At 45.1% G+C, this 21,060-nt stretch overlaps 1 protein-coding gene across 2 annotated transcripts; it reads left to right on the top strand.

Annotated features, from left to right (window-relative positions):
* Nucleotides 1–535: 535 nt before the first annotated feature.
* On the top strand, nt 536–19,240 carry c1qtnf12 (C1q and TNF related 12). Of its 2 annotated transcripts, none has more exons than XM_076042109.1 (8): nt 536–1,805; nt 12,340–12,462; nt 12,686–12,797; nt 12,964–13,148; nt 14,728–14,836; nt 15,058–15,151; nt 17,240–17,318; nt 17,397–19,240. In XM_076042109.1, exons 1-8 carry the CDS (start codon nt 1,626–1,628, stop codon nt 17,493–17,495), a joined length of 981 nt encoding a protein of 326 aa, XP_075898224.1. In that variant the 5' UTR covers nt 536–1,625; the 3' UTR covers nt 17,496–19,240. The 2 variants fall into 2 exon arrangements, with proteins under 2 accessions (XP_075898224.1, XP_075898225.1); XM_076042110.1 differs by having other exon boundaries at nt 537–1,805; nt 12,340–12,444.
* The last annotated feature ends 1,820 nt before the right edge of the window (nt 19,241–21,060 follow it).

Below are 21,060 nucleotides of genomic sequence, written 5' to 3'. Positions count from 1 at the left end.
CTAACAATTTGTTCATATACGTCATATGTTTTTTAGACTGCTAAAAGCCTGCAATTTGCCCTACTTGAAAAATAAGTACTGCTTTGGGTGTTTAATTTCCCTAATAGAGCACCCTGTAAAGTAAAAGCACAGGAATTTTCACTGGGGCAAAGTCAGAATGTGTAAGCACATTTTCATGCATCAGATTACACAACGCTCATCATGCCCCCAAGGCCACAAAAAGCACATTTCTAGTTCTTGCCTGGAACTCTAACACAGAGCCTCGCTTGAGTAGAGGAGAGTCTCCACTCTTCCAGACGCATGACGTTTGCGCACATGGCGCACACGCAAACAACTTGTCGCCCGAAGAGCCTCTCCCTCTGCAGCGTTTTCGTCCCGTGAGATAGAACAGAGCCGAATTAGCGAATGAGGTTGTCAATTGAGGCGAGGCAGCAGCGGAGGAGCAGCAGTGAGTAAGAGAGTGAGGGAGGGAGGGAGGGATAGAGGGAGAGAGCGGGACGGGGGGAGAAAGGGCGATGATAAAACTCCACTGTGCGCTTCTGGAGGCTCAGTCGGAGCAGAGGAGCGACACAGACCAGAGGGACTCAGACAGAGAGAGAGAGAGAGAGAGAGAGAGAGAGAGAGAGAGAGAGAGAGAGAGAGAGAGAGAGAGAGAGAGAGACAAACCACTGCACTCTGATGTGAAACCTCCAACGTGGCCGCGGACTGGATGACCTGCTCTGAGAACTGGGACACTTTGAGTGGGAGGGCTGAGGGAGCACCTGTGATGTTGGATGTGCAGTGGGGAAGCAGGTTGATACTGGAAGCAGCCTGGCCGACAATCTACAGTCAGTCGTCTGTCACGTCTGTGTCTCCGTGGGCGCGCCAGACCACCGTCCAGAGCGCTCTTTGATCGGAGCCCAAACTTTTCGGGGTCGCCTTTCTGACTTGGACGCCTCCACGCCGGAGCCTGGATCCACTGGGGGTGAGAGACGGGCAGGAGTCAGCTGGGAGAGAGGGGTGGGGAAAGAAGGAGAATATTGTCATCCATCCATCCATCCATCCATCCATCCATCCATCCATCTCTCGGCCTCCCAGCCCACCCTCGGCTTCACGCCCCCCTTCGCCCCCACCCCTCCACCTCCTCCTCCTCCTCTACACATCACCCTCCCTCCCCCCCGACAGAGCAGAGAGCGTGAAAAATCTCACTAATGGGTTTATTTGCTGTCAGATCTGCGCCGATCTGTCATTCCCGTGGACCATTCTGCTTGACACATTTCATAGTTGAGTAAGCCTCCCGGCAATCCAGGCTTAGAGTGAGTAGTTCTCCTTTGCGAAGGTTGTGCAGGCTCGGAGCTTCATCAGGAAGAAGAAGAAGAAGAAGAAGAAGAAGAAGAAGAAGAAGAAGAAGAAGAAGAAGAAGAAGAAGACGGTGGCGGCTCCATCTGACAGCCTCTTGGAAAAGAGGAGACCCTGACGCTGCATTCCTCTGGTCTCCTCTGCTGGGACTTTGTTGCGTGGTTTGTTTTTTGGGTTTTTTCTTTTAGCCGAGCTTGGGCATCATCAGTCTCTGCCCCAACACAGCTCCTGCGGTCGAGAGCTCAGACTCGTTGTCTTCAGGGAACCTGGGCGCCAAGAGTGTGAAGATGCGTTGCGGGCCCGGGCCTCTGGCTGTGGTGGCTGCTCTGTTTTGGACTCAGTGCGTCCTTCTGTCGGCGGTGGACGCCAAGAAGGAGAGGAAGAGGCTGAAGGAGGCGACGCCGCAGCACACGGAGACCTTCAATTCCACTCTGTCCAACAGCGAGGAGCTCGGCGGAGCCGTCAAGGTAGCGACTAACTCTCCAATGTGTTTAACACCAATGGTTCGCTTTACCTTCACATCTTTTGTTTTTGTTTTTTTGACAACTGCACGAAGTAGGAAAAGTAAAATTTGGCAGTTTTAATTTTTCACTCTGAGAATTGTCGGATATTTGCAGGTTGCCTCTCAGCTCAGGCAATCTTGCAGGGCAGAGGGATCCCAGTAAGGTGAAGCAGACAGACAGGACAGGTGTTGCCCCCCCCCGAACTCCCCCGCGGGTCAAGCCTCAGTCAGTGAGACGGACCGTGATGTGTGAAACGCTAAATGGATGAGTTCTGGAGCTATGCCAGGAATGTGGACATCTCAGGGCTGATCAATGCATCAATTACTGCACGCTGCGGGGGTGTCTGTGACCGGCTGGCTGCCTGTGTGAACAAATGGAGACGCGGTGAATGAAGGGAAGGAGGCACGGATGCAAATTCCCATAGTTTGTGTTGTTGCATGATGAGAGGTACTGCAAGCGATGAAAAGTGTGTGTGTGCGTGTGCGTGCACGTGTGTGTGTCTGTGTGCGCACGTCCGTGTGTGTGTGTGTGTGTGTGTGTGTGTGTGTGTGTGGGGGGGGGGTGCAGTCAATGTGGTCGCATTTTAATTCAGAAATATGAAAACCGCCTCACAGTGGCACAAACCCACTTTTCAGGAGCCACAACCGCCCCCCCCCCCCCCTTCCAACTGACCCCCACCCCCTCCAAACCCTCGGCACCCCCCAACTCCAATATTTATTGGTTTACCGCTGGTGTTGCATATTTGCGAGGCCTTTTTTTCCACCAGCCTGTTTGTTTTGCCTCCAGCCCACCCATTATGTTGGCATTCTCATATAACTGTCATTGCCCCCTGTATACCAGCCTGCAGCTCCGACCAGCCAGCAAACGCAGCAGCAGCAGCAGCAGCAGCAGCAGCAGCAGCGCTGGAATCCAAACCCTGTAACGTGTCTCCCCTCCTCCTCCTCCTCCCTGTAACCCGGCGGCGAGCTCTCCTCCGTACCTGTAGGAGCTCCCTGTAGGTGGCTGCGCTGCTGCTGCTGCTGTTTATTTGTGCTGCCCGACCCCTGTAAAAGCAGCGCCTGTAAAGGATGACCATGTGTCAACTCACGAGCTGGCTAAAGATTGCACGCCACTGGGATTTCACTCCACCAGCCCCTCCTCCCCCCACGCCGGTTCCCAGCAGCTCCGCTTCTGGAGCCCTGGTGCCCGTGATGTAACTCTTTGGGAAAGCTGTGGAGCTGAGCTACGGCGATGTCGGTCCCAGCCCATTGATTCTGTCACTCACAGGCCCAGTCTGACTCCGCTGTGTCTGGGACATCCGATAGGGGCGGTGCGGCCCCGGGAAAGTGGGGCAGCATGCCGTGTAAGCCCATCACAAAGCCCCATAGAAAGGGTCCTGAAAGAGAACACCTCGGCGGGGATTAGCGCCCCCTCCCCTCTTCCCCCCCACCCCCTTCCACAACCCCTGCGCCTCCCTCTTAGACATTCTTTTCATCTCATCTTCCACAATCTGAGGGTAATGACATAATCACTCCTGAGATGCCCTGTAGGGCGGCGACAGCGTCTCTGCCAAACACTGTCGCCTCTGACGAGAAGCTGAGCTTAAAACTTTGACATGCAGGAAAGTGGAGGCGATCACAAGCCCGCCAGTGCCATCCTATCCAGGTTTGTGTGAGTGTGTGGGTGAGTGTGTGTGCCTGAGGGGTGGGGGCTATAATGAAAAATAGAATGCCACACAGGATGAAGAGTGTTCTGTTGGGTCCCAATGAAAACACGGTGTCCACTGGAGCTGGTGGGTAGGTGAGGGTTGTGTGTTCGCAAAAACAAAGCCAAACATTTACACTCGACATTTGTGTGTTTTTCCCTCGCACCCAGTGGAAACTGTACTTCTGACGCCACTCACTACGGCCCGGCCCTCAAATCCCGTGTGTGGGCTGCATTCCTTTGGGGATTTTTTTTTTTTTTCACTGTTTGAAATTGATCACAATGGCGAGGTGTGGAGTTGCACCGCGAGTGGAATTTTTTTACCCTTTTAATGAGGCGACGAGCACGCAATCAAACGATGCCGGGCATCTCTGTGAGTCATCACGTGGTGCGAGTTTGGAGCTCGAACATCGCACGTAAGTGGTGGTGCTCGCAGGGCCGACGGGGGATGAGAGGAATCTGTCACGGTTGTTTGGGAGCAGCGAGGGATCGGCGGCGGCGGCGGTGGCTGTAATTGAGGGAGTCGAGTCGAACGTCGCGCCCAGGCTGTTGAGTAACGGCTGGGCGCAGCCAGCAGGGGCGGATGGGTTTTTTTTTCTGTTGCTTCCATCTCGTCCCTGACGGTGGTTAATGCGTGGGGGGCGACACCTTTTCGGATCAGTTCTAAAAGGAGGCGACGAGTCCCGCAGGAAACAACGCAAGCTTCTGGCTTGCTTGGTGTGATGGCGAGCTCAGCTTTCGACACCTCAGGAGGTTTAAAAAGGGTTTGCTTAGTCAGCATTAGCACTCACCAAGGAATTTCATTTGGAAAAGAGTGACAAGAAGAAAGTCTCTTGACAAATGTAATCTGCAAGTAAAACAAACTGGGCCACATTGTGTGTGTGTGTACACACACACATATATATATATTTCATGCAGACTCAGGGATTGTTATATTTTGGTTTTGTTTCATTTGCGATGGCTTCAGATTGATGCCAGGTTTATATCTTGCCTGACTCTGAGCATGTGCTGGTCGCGTTCCTGAAACCACCATTATGGAATTATTGCGACTCTTGGGCTAAACATTCTCTCGTCAAATATGCCAAGATCAAAATAAATAGTGTTGACTGGCGAACATAACACTCTAGACCGATAATGACTTTTGTGGTATACAGCTGATTTAGAACTGTTGTTGGGTTCCAGCTCCGTCGAAATGCATGCAAAATGTAACGGCATTTCAATTCCACTCACTTTTTTACGACTCAACATTTAAATTTCCCAAGTTTGCCAAGAGCCGTTTATGTGAATGTCCTTATATGCCATTTTCATGCCAAGTTCCATATACACTGTAAACTAACTTGCTATGTTCACACGAGCGAACATGCAACAGTCTCAACCGCATACCCTGATATTTGCTGATCCAAACAACCACTCATCGTTCTCCTTTTAGATTCACTGAGCCAAAATAATCCATAATGTGGATCCCTGCAGCCACATGTGAGCTTATGAAGTAAGACAAACTTTTAAGACGATTCTGCTCATTAGAGCACAATGACTTAACAGTAAGGTGCAAATAGGCTCATCAATGTTGAGTGAACTGTCCTTTTAAGATGTTTTTACAGAATGCACAACAAGCAAGGGAGAATGATGACCTTTTGTGATTATTCTGTCATTCTTTTTAACCTTTAGTTATCCAGTTGGCAATACAAGCTAAATAAATCAATTAATGTCGCAGTGTGTGTCAAATGTCATCAGTAGCACTACGAAAGCAAGATGAGGAAAATCAACCGCTTGGGACCATTTCTCTCAAACGTGACCTAAAGCAGAGCCACAAATAAATCATGAAAAAAGGAGGATCCAGTGACTCCTTACCTGAACACTTCTGCCTGCAGTCAAACCGACGGCCCAGCCTGTTTAACTACAATGAATCCGGATCACGGCTGCCTTTCAACAGCTCATTTTACCTACCACATGGAAAATGAGCACTCACTCCAATTTCAAAGCTATAATTCATGTACAGAACAGATGTGACACAGCACTCTGACTTTCTTCCTAGTTTGCAATGCTATTTTTTTTTTTATAAACAGGAAGTCTGTGGTGATTTTCTTTCTACTCATAAACAAAATGTATGCATTCTTATCTTTTGCACATAAAAAAAAAGGCGTGCCTGCCTTTTGCTGGGACAAAGTCTCAGAATTCATCATCTCATCAATCACCTCCATGTTTTCTTAACGCTGCATCCGCACGGTGTGATAGTGTAATTATGTTTTGCACGCGGCCGTACTGTACTTTACTCTTTGGTGATAAATCCCCAAGGCAATCTTTTAACGTGGAGCGTGGCGGGATGGGTGTGTGTGTGTGTGTGTGTGTGTGTGCGAACACACGGGCGGCGGACGCAATGTGGACTTGCGCAGTGCACGGCCTAGGGATTCCTTGCTTGCGGGGTGGGATGGGCCCAGCGTCAGCCAGGCCTGCTCACCCATGCATGGATGGCTGCACAGGGAGCAGCACTGCGGTGTAAAAACAAAGGATTATAGAAAGCCCTCCATCATCCTTCCCAACCCCGAAACCTCGGAGTGCAACGTTTTTGTTTTCTTTTCCGTTTTTTTTTTTTTTTTTGGTACATGTGAACAGGTAGAAAAACAGATAAGGCCCAAAAGAAAACAAGTTCACATGGAAGAATACAGGAGCTGCTTTGCTCGCTGGAGTTGGAGTGTCTGGTTGCAGCCCCAGAGACGTGTTTTAACAGTTGTGTTTGTGTTTTTGGTGGCACGCTGCCCCAGGGAAATATTTTCCCATTTTATTGCTTCAAATAAATTCAACCTAATTTTCCCCCAAACTACATGACAAACACACTTAAAGCAGTCCGCATAGAAGCATTATTCATGCAGGCCCAAGTCATTCTTTGTGGGTCATAAAATCCCATGAGGCTCCTGTGGATCATCAACAATGATTACAGTTAATTGATCCAAAAACTTGCAGCAAGTTTTTTTTTCTCTCTCTCTTTTTTTTTTAAAGTGTTACACCATGGTTACTGGCACTATCCAGAGTGGAAAGCACTACTTAAATACCATTCTTAAGCTGAAGTATTTTCCAATAGTTCTTCCATTTCATGCCACTCTGTACTTTTATATAATAGGTATCCTTTCCCGTCGGATCTCTTCAGATTAAGTTCTGTATACAATTCATGAAAAGGGTTGTTAAATGTTTGGTGATAAAGTCCATCTGAAACCCCCAAGAAACTGGAAAACATCCTGCTTTTCCTTGTTTTGTTTGCTCCGCTGTGTGCTCAACACACACTCTCACCTCTGAAGACTTTTGTGACGGCACTGATAGCTCACGGTTACGTCTTGAGATTAATGACAACGCCCCTGGCCATGTGGTTGTGCTGCTCTCCTTTTTTCTTGCTGGAATCTAAAATGCAGCATTATTGCAGGAGGCTGAATATGCTGTTTCCTGGAGATGTATAGAATTCTTTGAAAAATAAATCATGTGAGGCCGCTGCATTGTAGTCCCAGATGAAAAATGAAGATCTGAAAAAGAGTAAAATATGGGGCCTTTAAGGCTTCTTGAAAACCCAATTTATCTTTAAAGAAGACCTGTTTCATAACCAGTACTGGCACATTTGGACCACAGATGGTTTTTTTTCTATGTTTCTGTAGACCGTTCATCATCCCATGAGCCCCCCAAAATTATCTCTTGAACCTTTTATGCAGCCAGTGAACTACTGAACATTTTTATCAAAAATTATGGTATGATTATTAAAATATATCAAACAGCACTCTGCCAAATGATAGTTGTATCTTTTAACTTTCAGGATGTAAAAACCCTGACACAAAAGTTTTACAAAACAAACCAGTTTAACTGTTGAAGCTCATTGAGAAATATAAAATGTTCTTCTTTTTTTTTAAACAAATGTTTCTTTTTTTAATAGAACCAAGCCAGATGCAGCCGTTTATTTGTGGTATATTGCGGTATAGCGTATAACTTAGGTCGCAATCATGTTTTAAGACTTAAAACAGAACGTTATGGCACTGTGCTTTTAACACCGTTTCTGTCTATTGAATGTCACGCATGTAATGAGCAAAAAACTTTTACACGTGACGTGCATTTGACATCGTTCCCCGGCACTTACACAAACAAAGAAAGCAAACAGCGCATGCCTTTCTCCCGGCCGTCGGTCGGAGTCTCAGTACTATGTCACGACTTGGAGCCCCTCCGGTGAGGGTAAACACTGTCTGGAAGATTTAAGGTCTGGTACCCTGAGACAGAATACTTGACGCGATGTGTCAGTCCGTGCTTCAGAGGCGTGCGCTCGCGCCTGCTGACAGACGAGTCCACTTTAAGGCGTTCGCACATCAGCGGCAATCAAAGCCCAGCGCCCTGATATTCGTTGACGAGCGTGGGCCAAGGAAAACCTGTGTCTACTCCCTGCACACTTTGTTCACCAGCCGCGTATACTGACACAGAGCCATGCCAGGGAATTCATAGTTTACTTTATTGCCAAACAGCGCAGCAAGGAGGGATGGATTGATAATAGCCTCTGACAGGGTTTTCTGTGTCATTAAGCAATACAGTTTTCATGTCTGCGTGTGTTGAGTGTTTGATGTTCACAATCCTACCAGACTCACTAGGAATCTGTTGGGTTTTTTTTTTTTAACACTCTTGGCAAGTCTCTCTCCAGCTGTCATCAGTCTGTCTTGTGCCCTGATGCAGATGTCTGAAATTTCAAATGAAAAACACAGTGTGTAAAGTACAGCAAGCTGAACTGCTTGCTGTATGTATACATCCATCCATACATACGTACATACGTACATACATTCACACATACATCCAATACATACATGCACATACATTCACACATACGTACGTACATACATACATATGTACAGATACATACATCAAAAATGAAGCTACTGATCAGGTTTCACAAGTACAGAAGAGTACAGAAGAGCTGCAAAGGTCGGATTTTAGGGTTTTAATTACAATGGAGTGAGTTAAGGAGGATCACACCTATGTGTAATGCCCTGGCGCAGATATGCTGTCTTTTTTTATTTTTTTAAAGAGGTATAATTATAAGTCCAACGTGTGGGCCAACTGGCACAGGTGAAGTCAGGCTATGATCAATGTCACTCAACGTAAACACAAGGAGAAGCCTGTAGCTTTGATTTAATGTGTTTTTGGGGTAGTGGTATCCACTCGCTCCCAAAATTGGGTGTTTGATGTATGATGCTTGGTGAGGAAATCAGAGGAGATGATGCACTTGTAATCAATTTTTATTGCTTCAAAGCAACCACAGGCTGGTTCAAGGAATACAAACTTCACCACAACCTCCACTTAAGAAGTTCTGCTGCGAGGTAGGGTAATATGTCAATTACATGTTACGTTACAGTGAGAGGGTCACAGTGTTGCGCTATCCACCTCTCAAAGTTGAAGGGTTCCGACGGTGCTGATGTTTTTGTTGTGTTTGCCCTCAGTATTTACATGAGCTCGCTTCTCTTTTTGCTGAAACGCACAGTTCAGCAAACCGGCCCTTTGTGATGTCACAGAAGGCACAGCTGAAAAGATCCAGACTTGTGGAAGTTCCAACAAAGCATCAACATAACGAGCTTAAGTCAAGCGAGATGCTAATAAAAAACATTACACAGAGGGCGAATGCAATATTTTATTTAGTGCGGATACATGGAGTTTTGAAAATGACTCACGTGAAGCTCCATTGGTGTCTGTGATGAAAAATAATATGACACCTTTAAATGTCAGGAAGTGTCTGTGTTTAAGCTTTTGGTGCCCATGACTGGAGAACAGAAAGGAAACTAAAGAGAATTTCAGAATGTCTAGAATAATTTCTGACCTCCAAAAATTGGGGGACGGGTTCCTCAACATATTGTGGTCCGTGAATTTAAAAAGCAAACCGGACTGCATTTGTTCACCCCTGAAAAACTTACAACCAAATGATTTTATTGACTAAACATTGTTATTTTGCGGTCCAATCGTCGTGGCACGCAAGCGGTTTGGCCTAACCCTGCTGCCAGCCAGGGAGGAGTTTTGCATGGCGAGCGCTGCTTCGTCTGCTTATTTTTGCACCAACGGGTTCTGTTCGTTGAGCCAGGGATCCCCGCGCACATCACGCCGAACATGACGACACTTCAACAACAAACGCTGGCTGTAAATTTTTGACTGAACCATAGAAACTGGATGTAGTTTCAGTGAAAACAATGTTTTGCAGCGAGCACCCCCTCCACCCCCACCGCCCCCACCCTTGTCAAAATGGGCTTTGCGCTCATCCGACTCCAAACCTCAGAATGACAACAAAAACAAGAGCGACCGAGAATGAAGCCGGCACAGTGCTGTTTATTTTGTCTGCCGTCGAAGATAGGAGCAGTGGGGGGGGGGTCAAATCGTTCCTCTGAAACAGTTTTGCGTCCTGCGAAAGACAAAGTGACTCTTCCGCCGCCGTAAATCCTTGGCGGTGTGGAAAGGTGCGTGTTGGTTCTGCAGATAAGTCATGCGCGTCCTCGCTGCCAGAACATAAGAGATTCCATCTCAGGCAGCTCACCTCCACCGCTCGTCCTTATCTTTTATCCCTCTTGACGGCACATGAGGAAGGATTTGGACACGATTCAAACTTTCTGTAATTGGAATTCATTCGACCTCACAGGGCAGCAAAAATCACAATCACACACACACACACACACACACTCGTCTTTGCTTCAAGAATGTGGCTTCCAGTATCATCTCGTGCATGGACGTTTGCCAGCCTTATCTCCCCGACGCACTCGAGTCATCTGTGTGTAATGAAGGGATTCCTCAAGATAAATAGGTAGAAAACATACTAACAGTCCTAAATCAAAACTGTCCACGGGCGTTTCGTACTGTATAGATTGCCTATTGATGAATTACTCAGACAAGCACTGATAATGATTTGAAAAAAAAAAAGTGCCTTTCAAGGTGCAGGAGATTTGAAATGTTGTTATTAACTGTCATAATTTGTGTCTGTAAACCCGCAGAATGTACATCACATGTACACGCAGCGAGGCCGGCCTCATCTTTTTTTTTTTTTTTTGGTACCACAGCCGTCATGGAAATTTTAATGCGCCGCAAGAAGAACGTGGTTTGTTTACATTCATGCGAGCTCATTGGGCAAACAAGAACTGGCGTGGCACCTGCATGAATTACATGGACTGAAAAAAAGGCATAAGTGAACATTTCATTGGGGAGCGGCGGGGAAACCACAGCTGAAAAGGCCCATTCCAGAGACGGCAGACAGACGCTTCTCTCTCCTGCGCCATTTGATTATATTTTAAGGAACAACAGCAGTGAGAAATAATAGGCTTTTAGCCTTTTAAGGAGACTTTTCTAAATAACAGAATGCCAAAGTTCCCCTGTGATGTAACCCATGATGTAGCCCACAGAGCTTCTGCCAGCTCAACATTTGGAAAAATTCTGTTTTCTTTCTTTCTTTCTTTCTTTCTTTTCATTATTAATTGCTCACTACTAGTTCTATCTAATTCTAGGGTTGACTATTTTTTACACAAACTAAAAATAGGGTTTAAAGGGTATGCAACAACAGCAACAACAGCAACAAGTCAGGCATGACTCGTTGTGTGTGATGATCAGGGTCGACCACACGCAACTAAATTGAAACTAAATAAGTAATGTTATATCTCTCTGCGGTGGGCAGATCCCTCCCAATGGTTCTGGAGGGGGGCCAGGACCCTGATGAGGTATGAAATCTAGCGGTCCCCCGCAATCGGTCGGCAGCCTCACTTGAAATAGGACCATCAAAGACATAATCAATAACTACATAGATGTTAGGATAGATAGACAGACTTGTTAAAACTTGTTATGTGATGTAAGAAGTTCAATGTGACCTGAAAGGAAGCATAGCGCCACCTATCATACCAGTGCCAGACATACTGTGGTGCACAAATCCATTCTCCTCCCATGCTTGTGCACTGGGATAAAAGCCCAAATAAATGGCTTAGTTCAACTATAAACACACTCAACTGTGCAAGTAAACATGATGGATCTAATCCAAAGTAGACAGACTGTGGGAAACCTTCTATCCTAGCAGAAAAAAATGGTCCGTTTTTGTCTATCATTTTCACAGTTTCATGTGTACCTCTATTTGCAACCATTTATAACACAGCTACTGGCTCAGAGTCAAAATTGGTCTCTCTGTTACATCTTAACGCACAGGCAACAGACACGTCCTCATTTTGAACAGAAACATGAAACGTACACGTTACCTTTAATCATGGCCTGACACAAACACACACAATGCAATGCAGCAACACATAGACTGCAACAGCTGGTATATTGGCTAGCTAGTTCACAAGCTAAGCCATGTGTGAGTTGTTTTTTTTGCAAAATACTTCAAATGCCGCTGGCAGGTATAGCTTAGCAACTGGCTCCAAGGTGACTGTGAATTATGGGGTGCACCACAATTTGTGCATTTCCCGTCTGTGCTACTTTATCGTGAGGATTACTACCACTACCAAATTAGATTGATTGGGCAAACCCAACAGTTGTCCTGTGCTGGACGACCACAATAAATTCACCTTCTAACATCACAGACACATTGATGTGTGAGTGTAGATGCTGATATCACTATTATATGCACCGACTGAAGCATAGTGCCCGTCTTAGAGCCAGTGTCTAAATTAAGTATTGATGTCAAATGTATGCACTGCAGACTATTTACATTGAGATATGTGAACGTTTTCTTTTTTAAACACACATCTGTTTGTCTATTTATGTTATGGTTAATTCTGTCCTCGTTAACACATTATTCACATGGGAAAACATCATATTTCTGGCACTGTCTCCACTGCAGGTTGCGGACACACAGAGAGTAGACCCACTGGGTTCATGGATGGACTTTGTCAAAAGACCAGTTGACAACTTTCCTGGAAAATGTCGCAAACGCAAACGACCTCTGGTAAACACCAAATACACTGTGTGTCTCGTATTGTTTCCCAATTAAGGCTTTTCTGAATGTCAGTGTTAGATTTTTGTGCAAAATATTCATATACCAGCTTTATGGCCGGTCAGGTGACCATTTTGCACTTTCACTTGAAAACAAAACAGCCTCAGGGACTATTCAATTCAATAATTCAATAAACCTTTTTTTCAGAACGATATGCAGCATTGCTATATTTAATATGACCTTCTTCTCCTAGCCCGGCCCACCTGGTCCTCCAGGTCCCCCCGGCCCACAGGGACCTCCAGGCTCTCCAGGGGCTGAAGTGACCCAGGAGGTCCTCCTCCAGGAGTTCAAAGAGATGATTAAAGGTGAAGGAACATACAGATTTTCAGCTCAGTCACATTCAAGTGGAGATGATTTCTCATATCCAGATGGCGCACCATTTGAATCAAATTGGAATTCAGTCTCATTCTGTCGTCACTTTATCATACAAGGATGTGCTGTGCTACAAATGTGTGGATGTGTGTCTTTCAGAGGCAACAGAGAGGAGAGAAGCGGCACTGGAAAGACAAACCAGCCCTAGCCAGCTACCCACGGCTCTCCTCACCCTGGAGGGGATGACCTCCTACCGCCGAATAGAGGAGGCGTTCCACTGCAAGCTGAAGGGACCAGTGGTGGTGGACGAGAAGACTCTGGTGGAGCTCCAGAACTTTCAGACGGTATGTCTGTTTGAAACCAAAATGTTTATGAACGGGTACAGTTCTAGTCTCTGAGCATGGCCTGAAAAACGTTTGGCTATTATGCCTCACACTTTGTCTCCGACCCATTTGCTGGGTGTCTTTGCTGCATTTGAAAGTGGCAAAGCTTTCATTGCCACTCTGAGACGCAAACTGGCTCTCGGGTGAAAAAAAAAAGTTGACTTTCTCAATACTACACATCATTTTTTGGGCGGCATACAAAAGGCACTCTGTCTCCGACTTGGAATAAAGTGTGGGGAGGACAGAAATAGACACTGCTGTAGTGGAAGAACCATACCCCGCTGGGACAGGCTGTCAGGGCTGGAGGAGGGAGGATTAAACTGGGTCTAACTGTTAACAGAGCACTATGGTGGTTCGGTTTGCACATTCCCATTGGAGATTGAATCTTATCTGAACACCATAGCAGAAATCAGTTTTGCAAGCTTTGTGAGATACCAAATTCAGAGCAGTCTGATAAACATTATGCGATCACGACTCGCGTGTTACTCCTCTGTGCCAACAATCACTTTCTCTCCTATATTGGTGGAAAGGAGTAATTAACTTTCAAAGTTACCCACCAGCATGCTATCAGAAAGTATAGGCTAATGAACACAAGTCCCTCAAATGCAACATTTCATCACTTATCTCATCATGGGGTGTGAGAGCGATAAATCAAATCCAACATAAAAATTGCATATTGTAACTTATGGTGTTTTTCCATTACACAGTTTTAGCACTACTTGCCTTGACTCAACTCTACTCTCTTAGGTCATTTTCCATAACAATTGAGTACTACTTCAACCTGGGTGTAGTCGCCACCGCCAGCAGGCAGCCTGAATGTCCCTTGACATCTTATGTTATGGTACCAGATTTGTATGATGGTGATCGCCTTTACATAATCCAATCTTACAGCTGTCTTCAAGTAAGACTTTGTAGTTTTTCTACATGACCTTGGCTCAGTAAAATGTAGATAAACAGATTGTTGCAGACGGCCCTACTCAGGAGTATTCCAACCAGTCCCGAGGCTACTCTGTTTCTGTCACCCTGAGGCAGCTAATCTTGCTCATTTCTCCATGGTTTAATAGTTTTTGATCAGCCAGGTAGCGGCAGCTAGTCTGTCAAAGCCTGTCCATGAATTTGGAAAGGTGGAGCTTCTCAGGGTACACCGGTGTCTGGCACTTTTGGTATAGCAACATCTCTCAACAATCTTGTCATGTCTTTGTTTCAAGGCTGCAACTGAAAGAATGAATTGGAACTCTGTTGTTTCCAAATGTGAAACATCCCTCAGTGTTTGTCACAGCCAATCATCTGCCCTCATCTACCCTACCCTCTGCATTTCCGTCTCTCGCTCCAATTAACTTCATGTCCTCTTTCAGAACAAGCATTAATCTCCTCTTTGATCTTCCTCCGGAAGAGAAGCTGCACATTTGAAACTAGTGCTATCTCCAGCTATGCCTTCCGTCTATTCCTCAGTGCCACTGTCTATACAGCACACCGACGCTCCTGTTTCAATGTGAATATATTGGTCAAGTTTGTGATTGTTATTTTTCTGTCCTTTCAGCCACCGGCTAAAGGAGCCTTCCTCCGAGGCTCTGGAATGAACCAGTCCACAGGCAGATTCACGGCTCCCATCACCGGCATCTACCAGTTCTCTGCAAACGTCCACATTGGTAAACCACTGCGACAGACTTTGTTGTGTGCTTTATCACAGTGCAGATTTAAAAGGCCCATAAGTCTACAACATATAATGGACTGATTACATTTTTATAACCGACCATTTGTTTACATTCCAAAGACCCACGCTGTCAATCATTCTGTTCTACCGTATAAGGTTAATGTCTAACATAAATCAGCACCTTCATCTGATCATGACCACATCACCTCCTCACAGATCACAACGAAGTAAAGAGGAGCAAGACTCAGCTCAAGGCCAGAGATAACGTCCGGGTTCTAATCTGTATCGAATCACTCTGCCACAGATACACGTAAGCATTCTTCTTCTTCTGCCGCATTATTATTCTTTATTGCATTATTATTCTAAATATTAATTGACTCTAAATGTCTGCATGCATTCTTTTGTTGTTGTTTTTGTTTCTGTTTGTTGTCCATTGAGCGTCTTTCCACGTAGGATGAGAGTGGTTGTCTGACTTAGGCCCAGTTTGCATTCAATCAAAAGCACTTTGCCTGACTATGCCTTGTTGTATTTATACGACAATTCATACAACAACTTTGAACCACTTAAGGTAGTGAAAATGAAAGCATGCCCGGCAGATTGTTGGCAATGTGGGCTGATTATGTGGCGTGTAAAAAATGGCTGATGACATCATGCTGCTGCTATGCATCCTGGGAGATCAGTAGTGGATGCACTACATGACGGACTGAACCAAATTTCCTTATGCAAAGAAGCTGGGTCAGAAATAGGAATCCGTTAGGAAACCCAGATGAAATTTTGTCAGTCATTTTTCTCACAGCAAAAGTAAAGTTTCACGTCCCTTGTTTCGATCAACAATGTTCTTCCTTTAAGTTACAGGGATATTTTATTGGTCTTTAATGCTACTTAGCTTCCACGAGAATTTATGAGCCGTTTTGAAAGGTTTTGTCTGTTACACTTTGTGTGGAACCAGTGTGGCATTTCCTGTATAAAGCCGGAGCAGGTTTTGAGAGGAAATCCCCTCTCACTCTGTCGCCTAACTAATCTTTATAGGCTCACCTTTGACACTTCAGGCAGCTCAGCAGCTGTGAAATGCCCTTGTTTTTGAACGTGAGAGACTTATAATGAATTGTCTGATAAAGTGGCTGACAGGATAAAATGTCACTAATGCGGCAGGGAACGCTTTTACACAAAATTTCTACATTTTTTTTAGTTTACAATAAAACGCAAACAGATTGCGCATGGTCTGCAGCCTCCCCTTACCATTTGGTGAAGAAAAGAGAATAATATTTTTATGATTGGTTACCCAACCCGGAGGAGGCCTTTTCTCTTGCTCCTCCATGTCAAACCCCCCTGGCATTTCCCAACCTCCCACCCATGAAAATGTGGAGAATGTGAAATGGGGGCTCATTGCGATGGCATTTGGAGTGAGTACAACCATGATTGATTTGCCGTAAAAAATTAAGCGAGTTCCACTTAACAACAGCCAGCGTGCACACTGTGCGGTCAAGACTCCGGCAATGTGAGAAGCATCTATGCATAAGCAGAAAAGTCCTCAGTGGTTTTGAGAAAGATTTCTTTCCTTTGGTCCCTTTGACTTCATTAACTTCATTGGACTGGTACTGCCGTCATTATTGGAAAGTCCAACTATGTGGCACAAAGAAGCACAAAAAGAGTGAAAGAGAAGTTTTACTTCAAGTCATTGCGACAGCACCAGGCTTTCTGGCGAGGAAAGTCAGACATTTCACGGCATAACAGTGTGTGACATGCTTTTAGTTATTATTGCTGTTTGATACTTGAAAAGCACACTACCTAAACCACTCATTTCACAGACCACACCAAATGCAGGTGTTTTTTTTCACAGATTTCTAGAATTTTTACTGGCTGGATTTAGACTGGACATTTTTACAGCCTACTCTATGCAAGCTAGGCAACCAGTACGCAGCCTGCAGCTAGGTAGATTATGGTTTTGAACTGTATGGAAACAAACGTGAGTTTGCATCCAAAATATATTTACGTTGAAGACAACTCACAAACACGGGACAAACCCCGTCCTGTATCGATTCAAAACAGGACGCACCATTTCGTGGTCAAATACGGGACAATTCTGTATTTTAAGGGACAGTTGGCAACTCTCAAACTAGCACAGACAGTCACAAAAGCTAATTTGCATGTACGCCTGACTATAGGGTTACAGTGGATATTTAGGCTAAAAAAATGACTGGACTGCCGCGCTGTGTCTTCAGAGCACTTTAGCTACAGACTTAAAGAATGCAACCAGAGGCTCTATAAAGATTGAGGAATTATCCCTTTGGCTTTATAACACTCTTAAATTGTTGAGTCTGAACTATGGACAGGAATACTGATTAAAAATAAATATATGCTTCTGTTTACATTTGTGCCCGTTTCTTTTGCTCTGCAGCTCACTGGAAATGATTGTCGGGTTGGAAAGCAACAGCAAGATATTCACTGTCAGCGTGCACGGTCTGCTCGAGCTACAGGTAGGTGGCGCACAGAGGCAGATGCACGTCTGACGTTGCTCCGCGCTAACACCGGGCTGTCGGTCTCCTTCCCCACAGGCTGGCCAGTACACCTCCATATTTGTGGATAACGCAGCCGGCGCCTCCATTACAATACAGAACGGTTCAGATTTCATGGGCATGCTGCTCGGCGTATAGACACCCAGGACGACCGGGGCGTCGGCACACGGCCACCCACGGCTGCAGTTGATCCAAACGGACTGGTACCAGGCGCCACCCCCACACAAACAAACCACAGAGGGAGGTTTGAAGGACAAGCGTGAGGCTGACATGGACTTGACTGTTTGTCAGGTGGTGAAAGGACAATGTGAAGAGCTCGAGGACAGTTTTCTCTTTTCTCTCTATTTTTAATGGTTCGCTGTCACCTCTCCGAGGATCAGGGATGGCTTTTCCCTTCCAAATACATTAGCCTAAAAGTAAGGGGGCAAATTACGGCAGTTTCAGTGGATTTATTACAGATGTTGAAGATCTTTGCGTAAACCAAATGTTTTTTTTTTAAACATTCTCTATATCACTGTTGGCAGAAAGAAAACATTTTTTGTGTTTTAATGTATTACCAACATCTATATTTTTGTATACGTATGTCCCATTTTGTTTAACGCTTAAAATATAGACTGTGTTTCCATGAATTTGATGTGTTATGTGGTACATAGACTGTGAGTACACTGGACAATGGAAACATACTCAATAGACAGAGTGAGGCTTAACAATCTTAATGAACTGGTACCGTGGATGCTGTTCCAAGGTAACTGCACTTTTAGAGCTAGCGAGCTTCATTGGTAATGTAGGTCAGCCTTTGTCCCAACTCGGCTCCAACAAAAAGATATTTCGACGATTTAGCTCGTTGATGGATGTTCATTTTTGGTCGCACATTGGTGTTCCCAAGAGAATGAGCCCTACTGATTTTCACAGACCAATGACTCTAAATGTTGGAATTTTAGCTGAAATGTCCCAATGGGATGTCGATGGATAGTGATAAATGTTGGCTGACACCTTAATTTCCCTCAGCGGGAGAGTTTCAACCAGTTTTAGCATTCCAACAACCACGTACATTGGACTCGCCACACAGCTGCTTGCCTGCATTATCATTAGCTGCCTTTACACAGCCCATTAAACAGGGCTCTGCTCCCACATAACATGTAAATGTCGAGGAAGCTTAATCTTGGCATCGGAGTCGGTCCACCTCGGACACATTAATGTTTGACTCTGTGTAAAGGCAAAGACAGGTCGCGACACTTGGTTAACATGTTTATTTCATGAGCAGCCAGACTTTAGGGAAGTAAACATTTTCAAAACTCGTACGTTCTTAGAAACAACGAGACAAGTCTTGTCTGTAAGTCTGGGCAAGAGGAAGTGCTGTGTGGGTTTCAATACTTGCGTAACCACATTGTCCGTTTTAGGATTGATTGTAATAATAAAGTATTGACAGCCCAACCTGAGGTGGTTATTCAGTTCCATACAAGGTCCACGCAATTTACAGAGAAGCAAAGATATTCTTTGACTTATTGTCATAATTGAAGTACAGAATAGCTACATTTCCACATTGTCACAGTAGTAAATAACCTTAGCAAAGGATAGCAACGGACTTGCAGTGGCTGAGCAGAAACAGCAGGGTTTGTGTTTGGGAGAACTGGCCATGACAACAAATACCACCAGGATCATAGAGTAGGCTGGTCCATTCAATTCTTTCATCTGCAAAAGAATCAGCATCAAACTATTCTCGACACAACTTTTGATTGTAAAAAGCCGAAGAAAATATTTTTGGGGTTTGTCCCCCCCAGAAATTGTTCCTATGGCTGTTTTTATGTTGTAATTTTGTCATCTTGTTTTTTTACTGTTCTTTTTTTTATTTAGCATACATATGTTTGTAATTTATCATAACTTTCGTAAGTAATAATGAGGAACAGTGACATTTGGTATGGTATTTATGTTTGAGGAATTCCTAACTTTTACACGTGATTACAGTTTGTAAAAAAAATATGTATTTTTTAATATTTACCCATATGATATAATTTGAAATTAAATGTCCATATGATAATTTGTTAATTAGCTATGCTCTTTTATTAATGCATTTATGAATCATGTTACTTAGTGTTAGGATATTTCTTGTCCTTTGTGGCATCGTTTGAGAGAAATATATGTGGAATTCAGCGGCTGCCGTGTCCTCACTCGAGATGCGTACGGCTCCGTTACCCCACGTATCTGATGCTCTGAAGTTGGCAAATTTTTCATTAAATTGAAATAGCTGTTGTCCATCACAAAACCCTGCCGTCCAGTGAATGGGTCTTCATTTTGTGGAGGTTATTAGAACTCCCTGATATCACTAAATTGCTTCTTGGGTGGTCCAACAAGGCACTAATAAAGAGGTCCTGGACTTTGCTTGTCCAGCCACAAAAAACAAGCTTGTTAGCATCATTACACGAACGCTTTATAATAGAGACTCCTCATGGAGACATAGCTGAGATGCCAAGTGTCACATACTGTACCAGAGGGCCGACCACAAGAACGTTGCACCAGCGTGCTATTTCAGCCGCAGCCTGCAGCGGCACATTTCTGACACTAATGGGCTTCCCTCTGAGAAGCATGCTCCACATTTGGGGGAAAAAAAAACAAAACATAACAAACAAAAACAAACAAAAAACCAAACAAACATTATCTTTTTAATTTAATTTTGAAATGAGCTGACCGACATTTTTTATCTGTTTGTATTCCGCAACAGTAATTCTTTGACAAACCTCCAGGAAAGACAAATGTTTGTAAAGTGACAAATGAAAAATAAAGATGTTGGAAAAGGCTCAAGCTGAATTTACAGTGTTTAAAAGGCGACTGGGACGGCAAAGGAGGATTGTGTTTTTCACCGACGAAACTCTTTCGACATGTTTAAGTGTGTATTTGGGAGGGCGGGTGGTACATGTTTATACAATATTTGCCTTCTCTTTGCACCGGGAGCAAGTTAGCGGAACACGCTTGTGTGCTTTGATTGTCTTTGCACACACACACACACACACACACACACACACACACACTCCTTCCCCGCCTCTTCAAAATGTGTTTAATGACAGCTATGCGAGCGTGCCGCGACGCATTTGCTGCCCTGCAGTGGAACATGCAGCCTGCCAAAGTGGTTGCGAAACCGCCCCGCGCCTCGGCTCTGACAGGAATTTCCCATCGCCCCATTATCAGCATCAGACGAGCAGACAAGCTGAGTGATTGCAATTACATCTGCCCAAATGCTAAGAGCGACTGCTTGCGCTGTTTCCCTCCAGAGAAGTGAGGCGCTATGAATGGCCCCATTGTGAACCAGTCGCGATGTTTTCTGTCTGCCCCCGTAAAACCAGCGGAGTTGGGCCGTGCACCCTTAATTATGAGATTCCTGCTCCTTAGTGACTGACTCATTGGGTGACGGCTTTGAGCAAATCCTCCCGTTCAGACAACCCGAGACCCAAGACGCAGCGAGACGAACCAAACGCCGCCTCCAAATGTTGCAACTCGATCAAAGTCGTCTCTCGAGTTGTTATTTTACAAAAGGCAAGATTTACTTGTGACACACGCACGGCTGAGGCGACCATAGTTGGAGGCCAGACGCAGAGAGGATGTGACATTTGGGACCCCGCGCATTCTGTCTTCCCCCCCGTGTTTGTCGGCACTTCCAAACATGGCTACCTGCAGGGAGGAACAGACACTCAGACTCGCTCTTGGGGAT

This window comes from Nelusetta ayraudi, unplaced genomic scaffold, assembly GCF_046127955.1.
Source record: "Nelusetta ayraudi isolate G7.1 ecotype Tasmania unplaced genomic scaffold, CSIRO-AGI_Nayr_v1 ptg000070l, whole genome shotgun sequence".
In the NCBI taxonomy this organism is placed as follows: domain Eukaryota; kingdom Metazoa; phylum Chordata; class Actinopteri; order Tetraodontiformes; family Monacanthidae; genus Nelusetta; species Nelusetta ayraudi.
The sequence above is the reverse complement of the archived record's forward strand: the minus strand, read 5'-3'. Positions and strand labels throughout refer to the sequence as shown.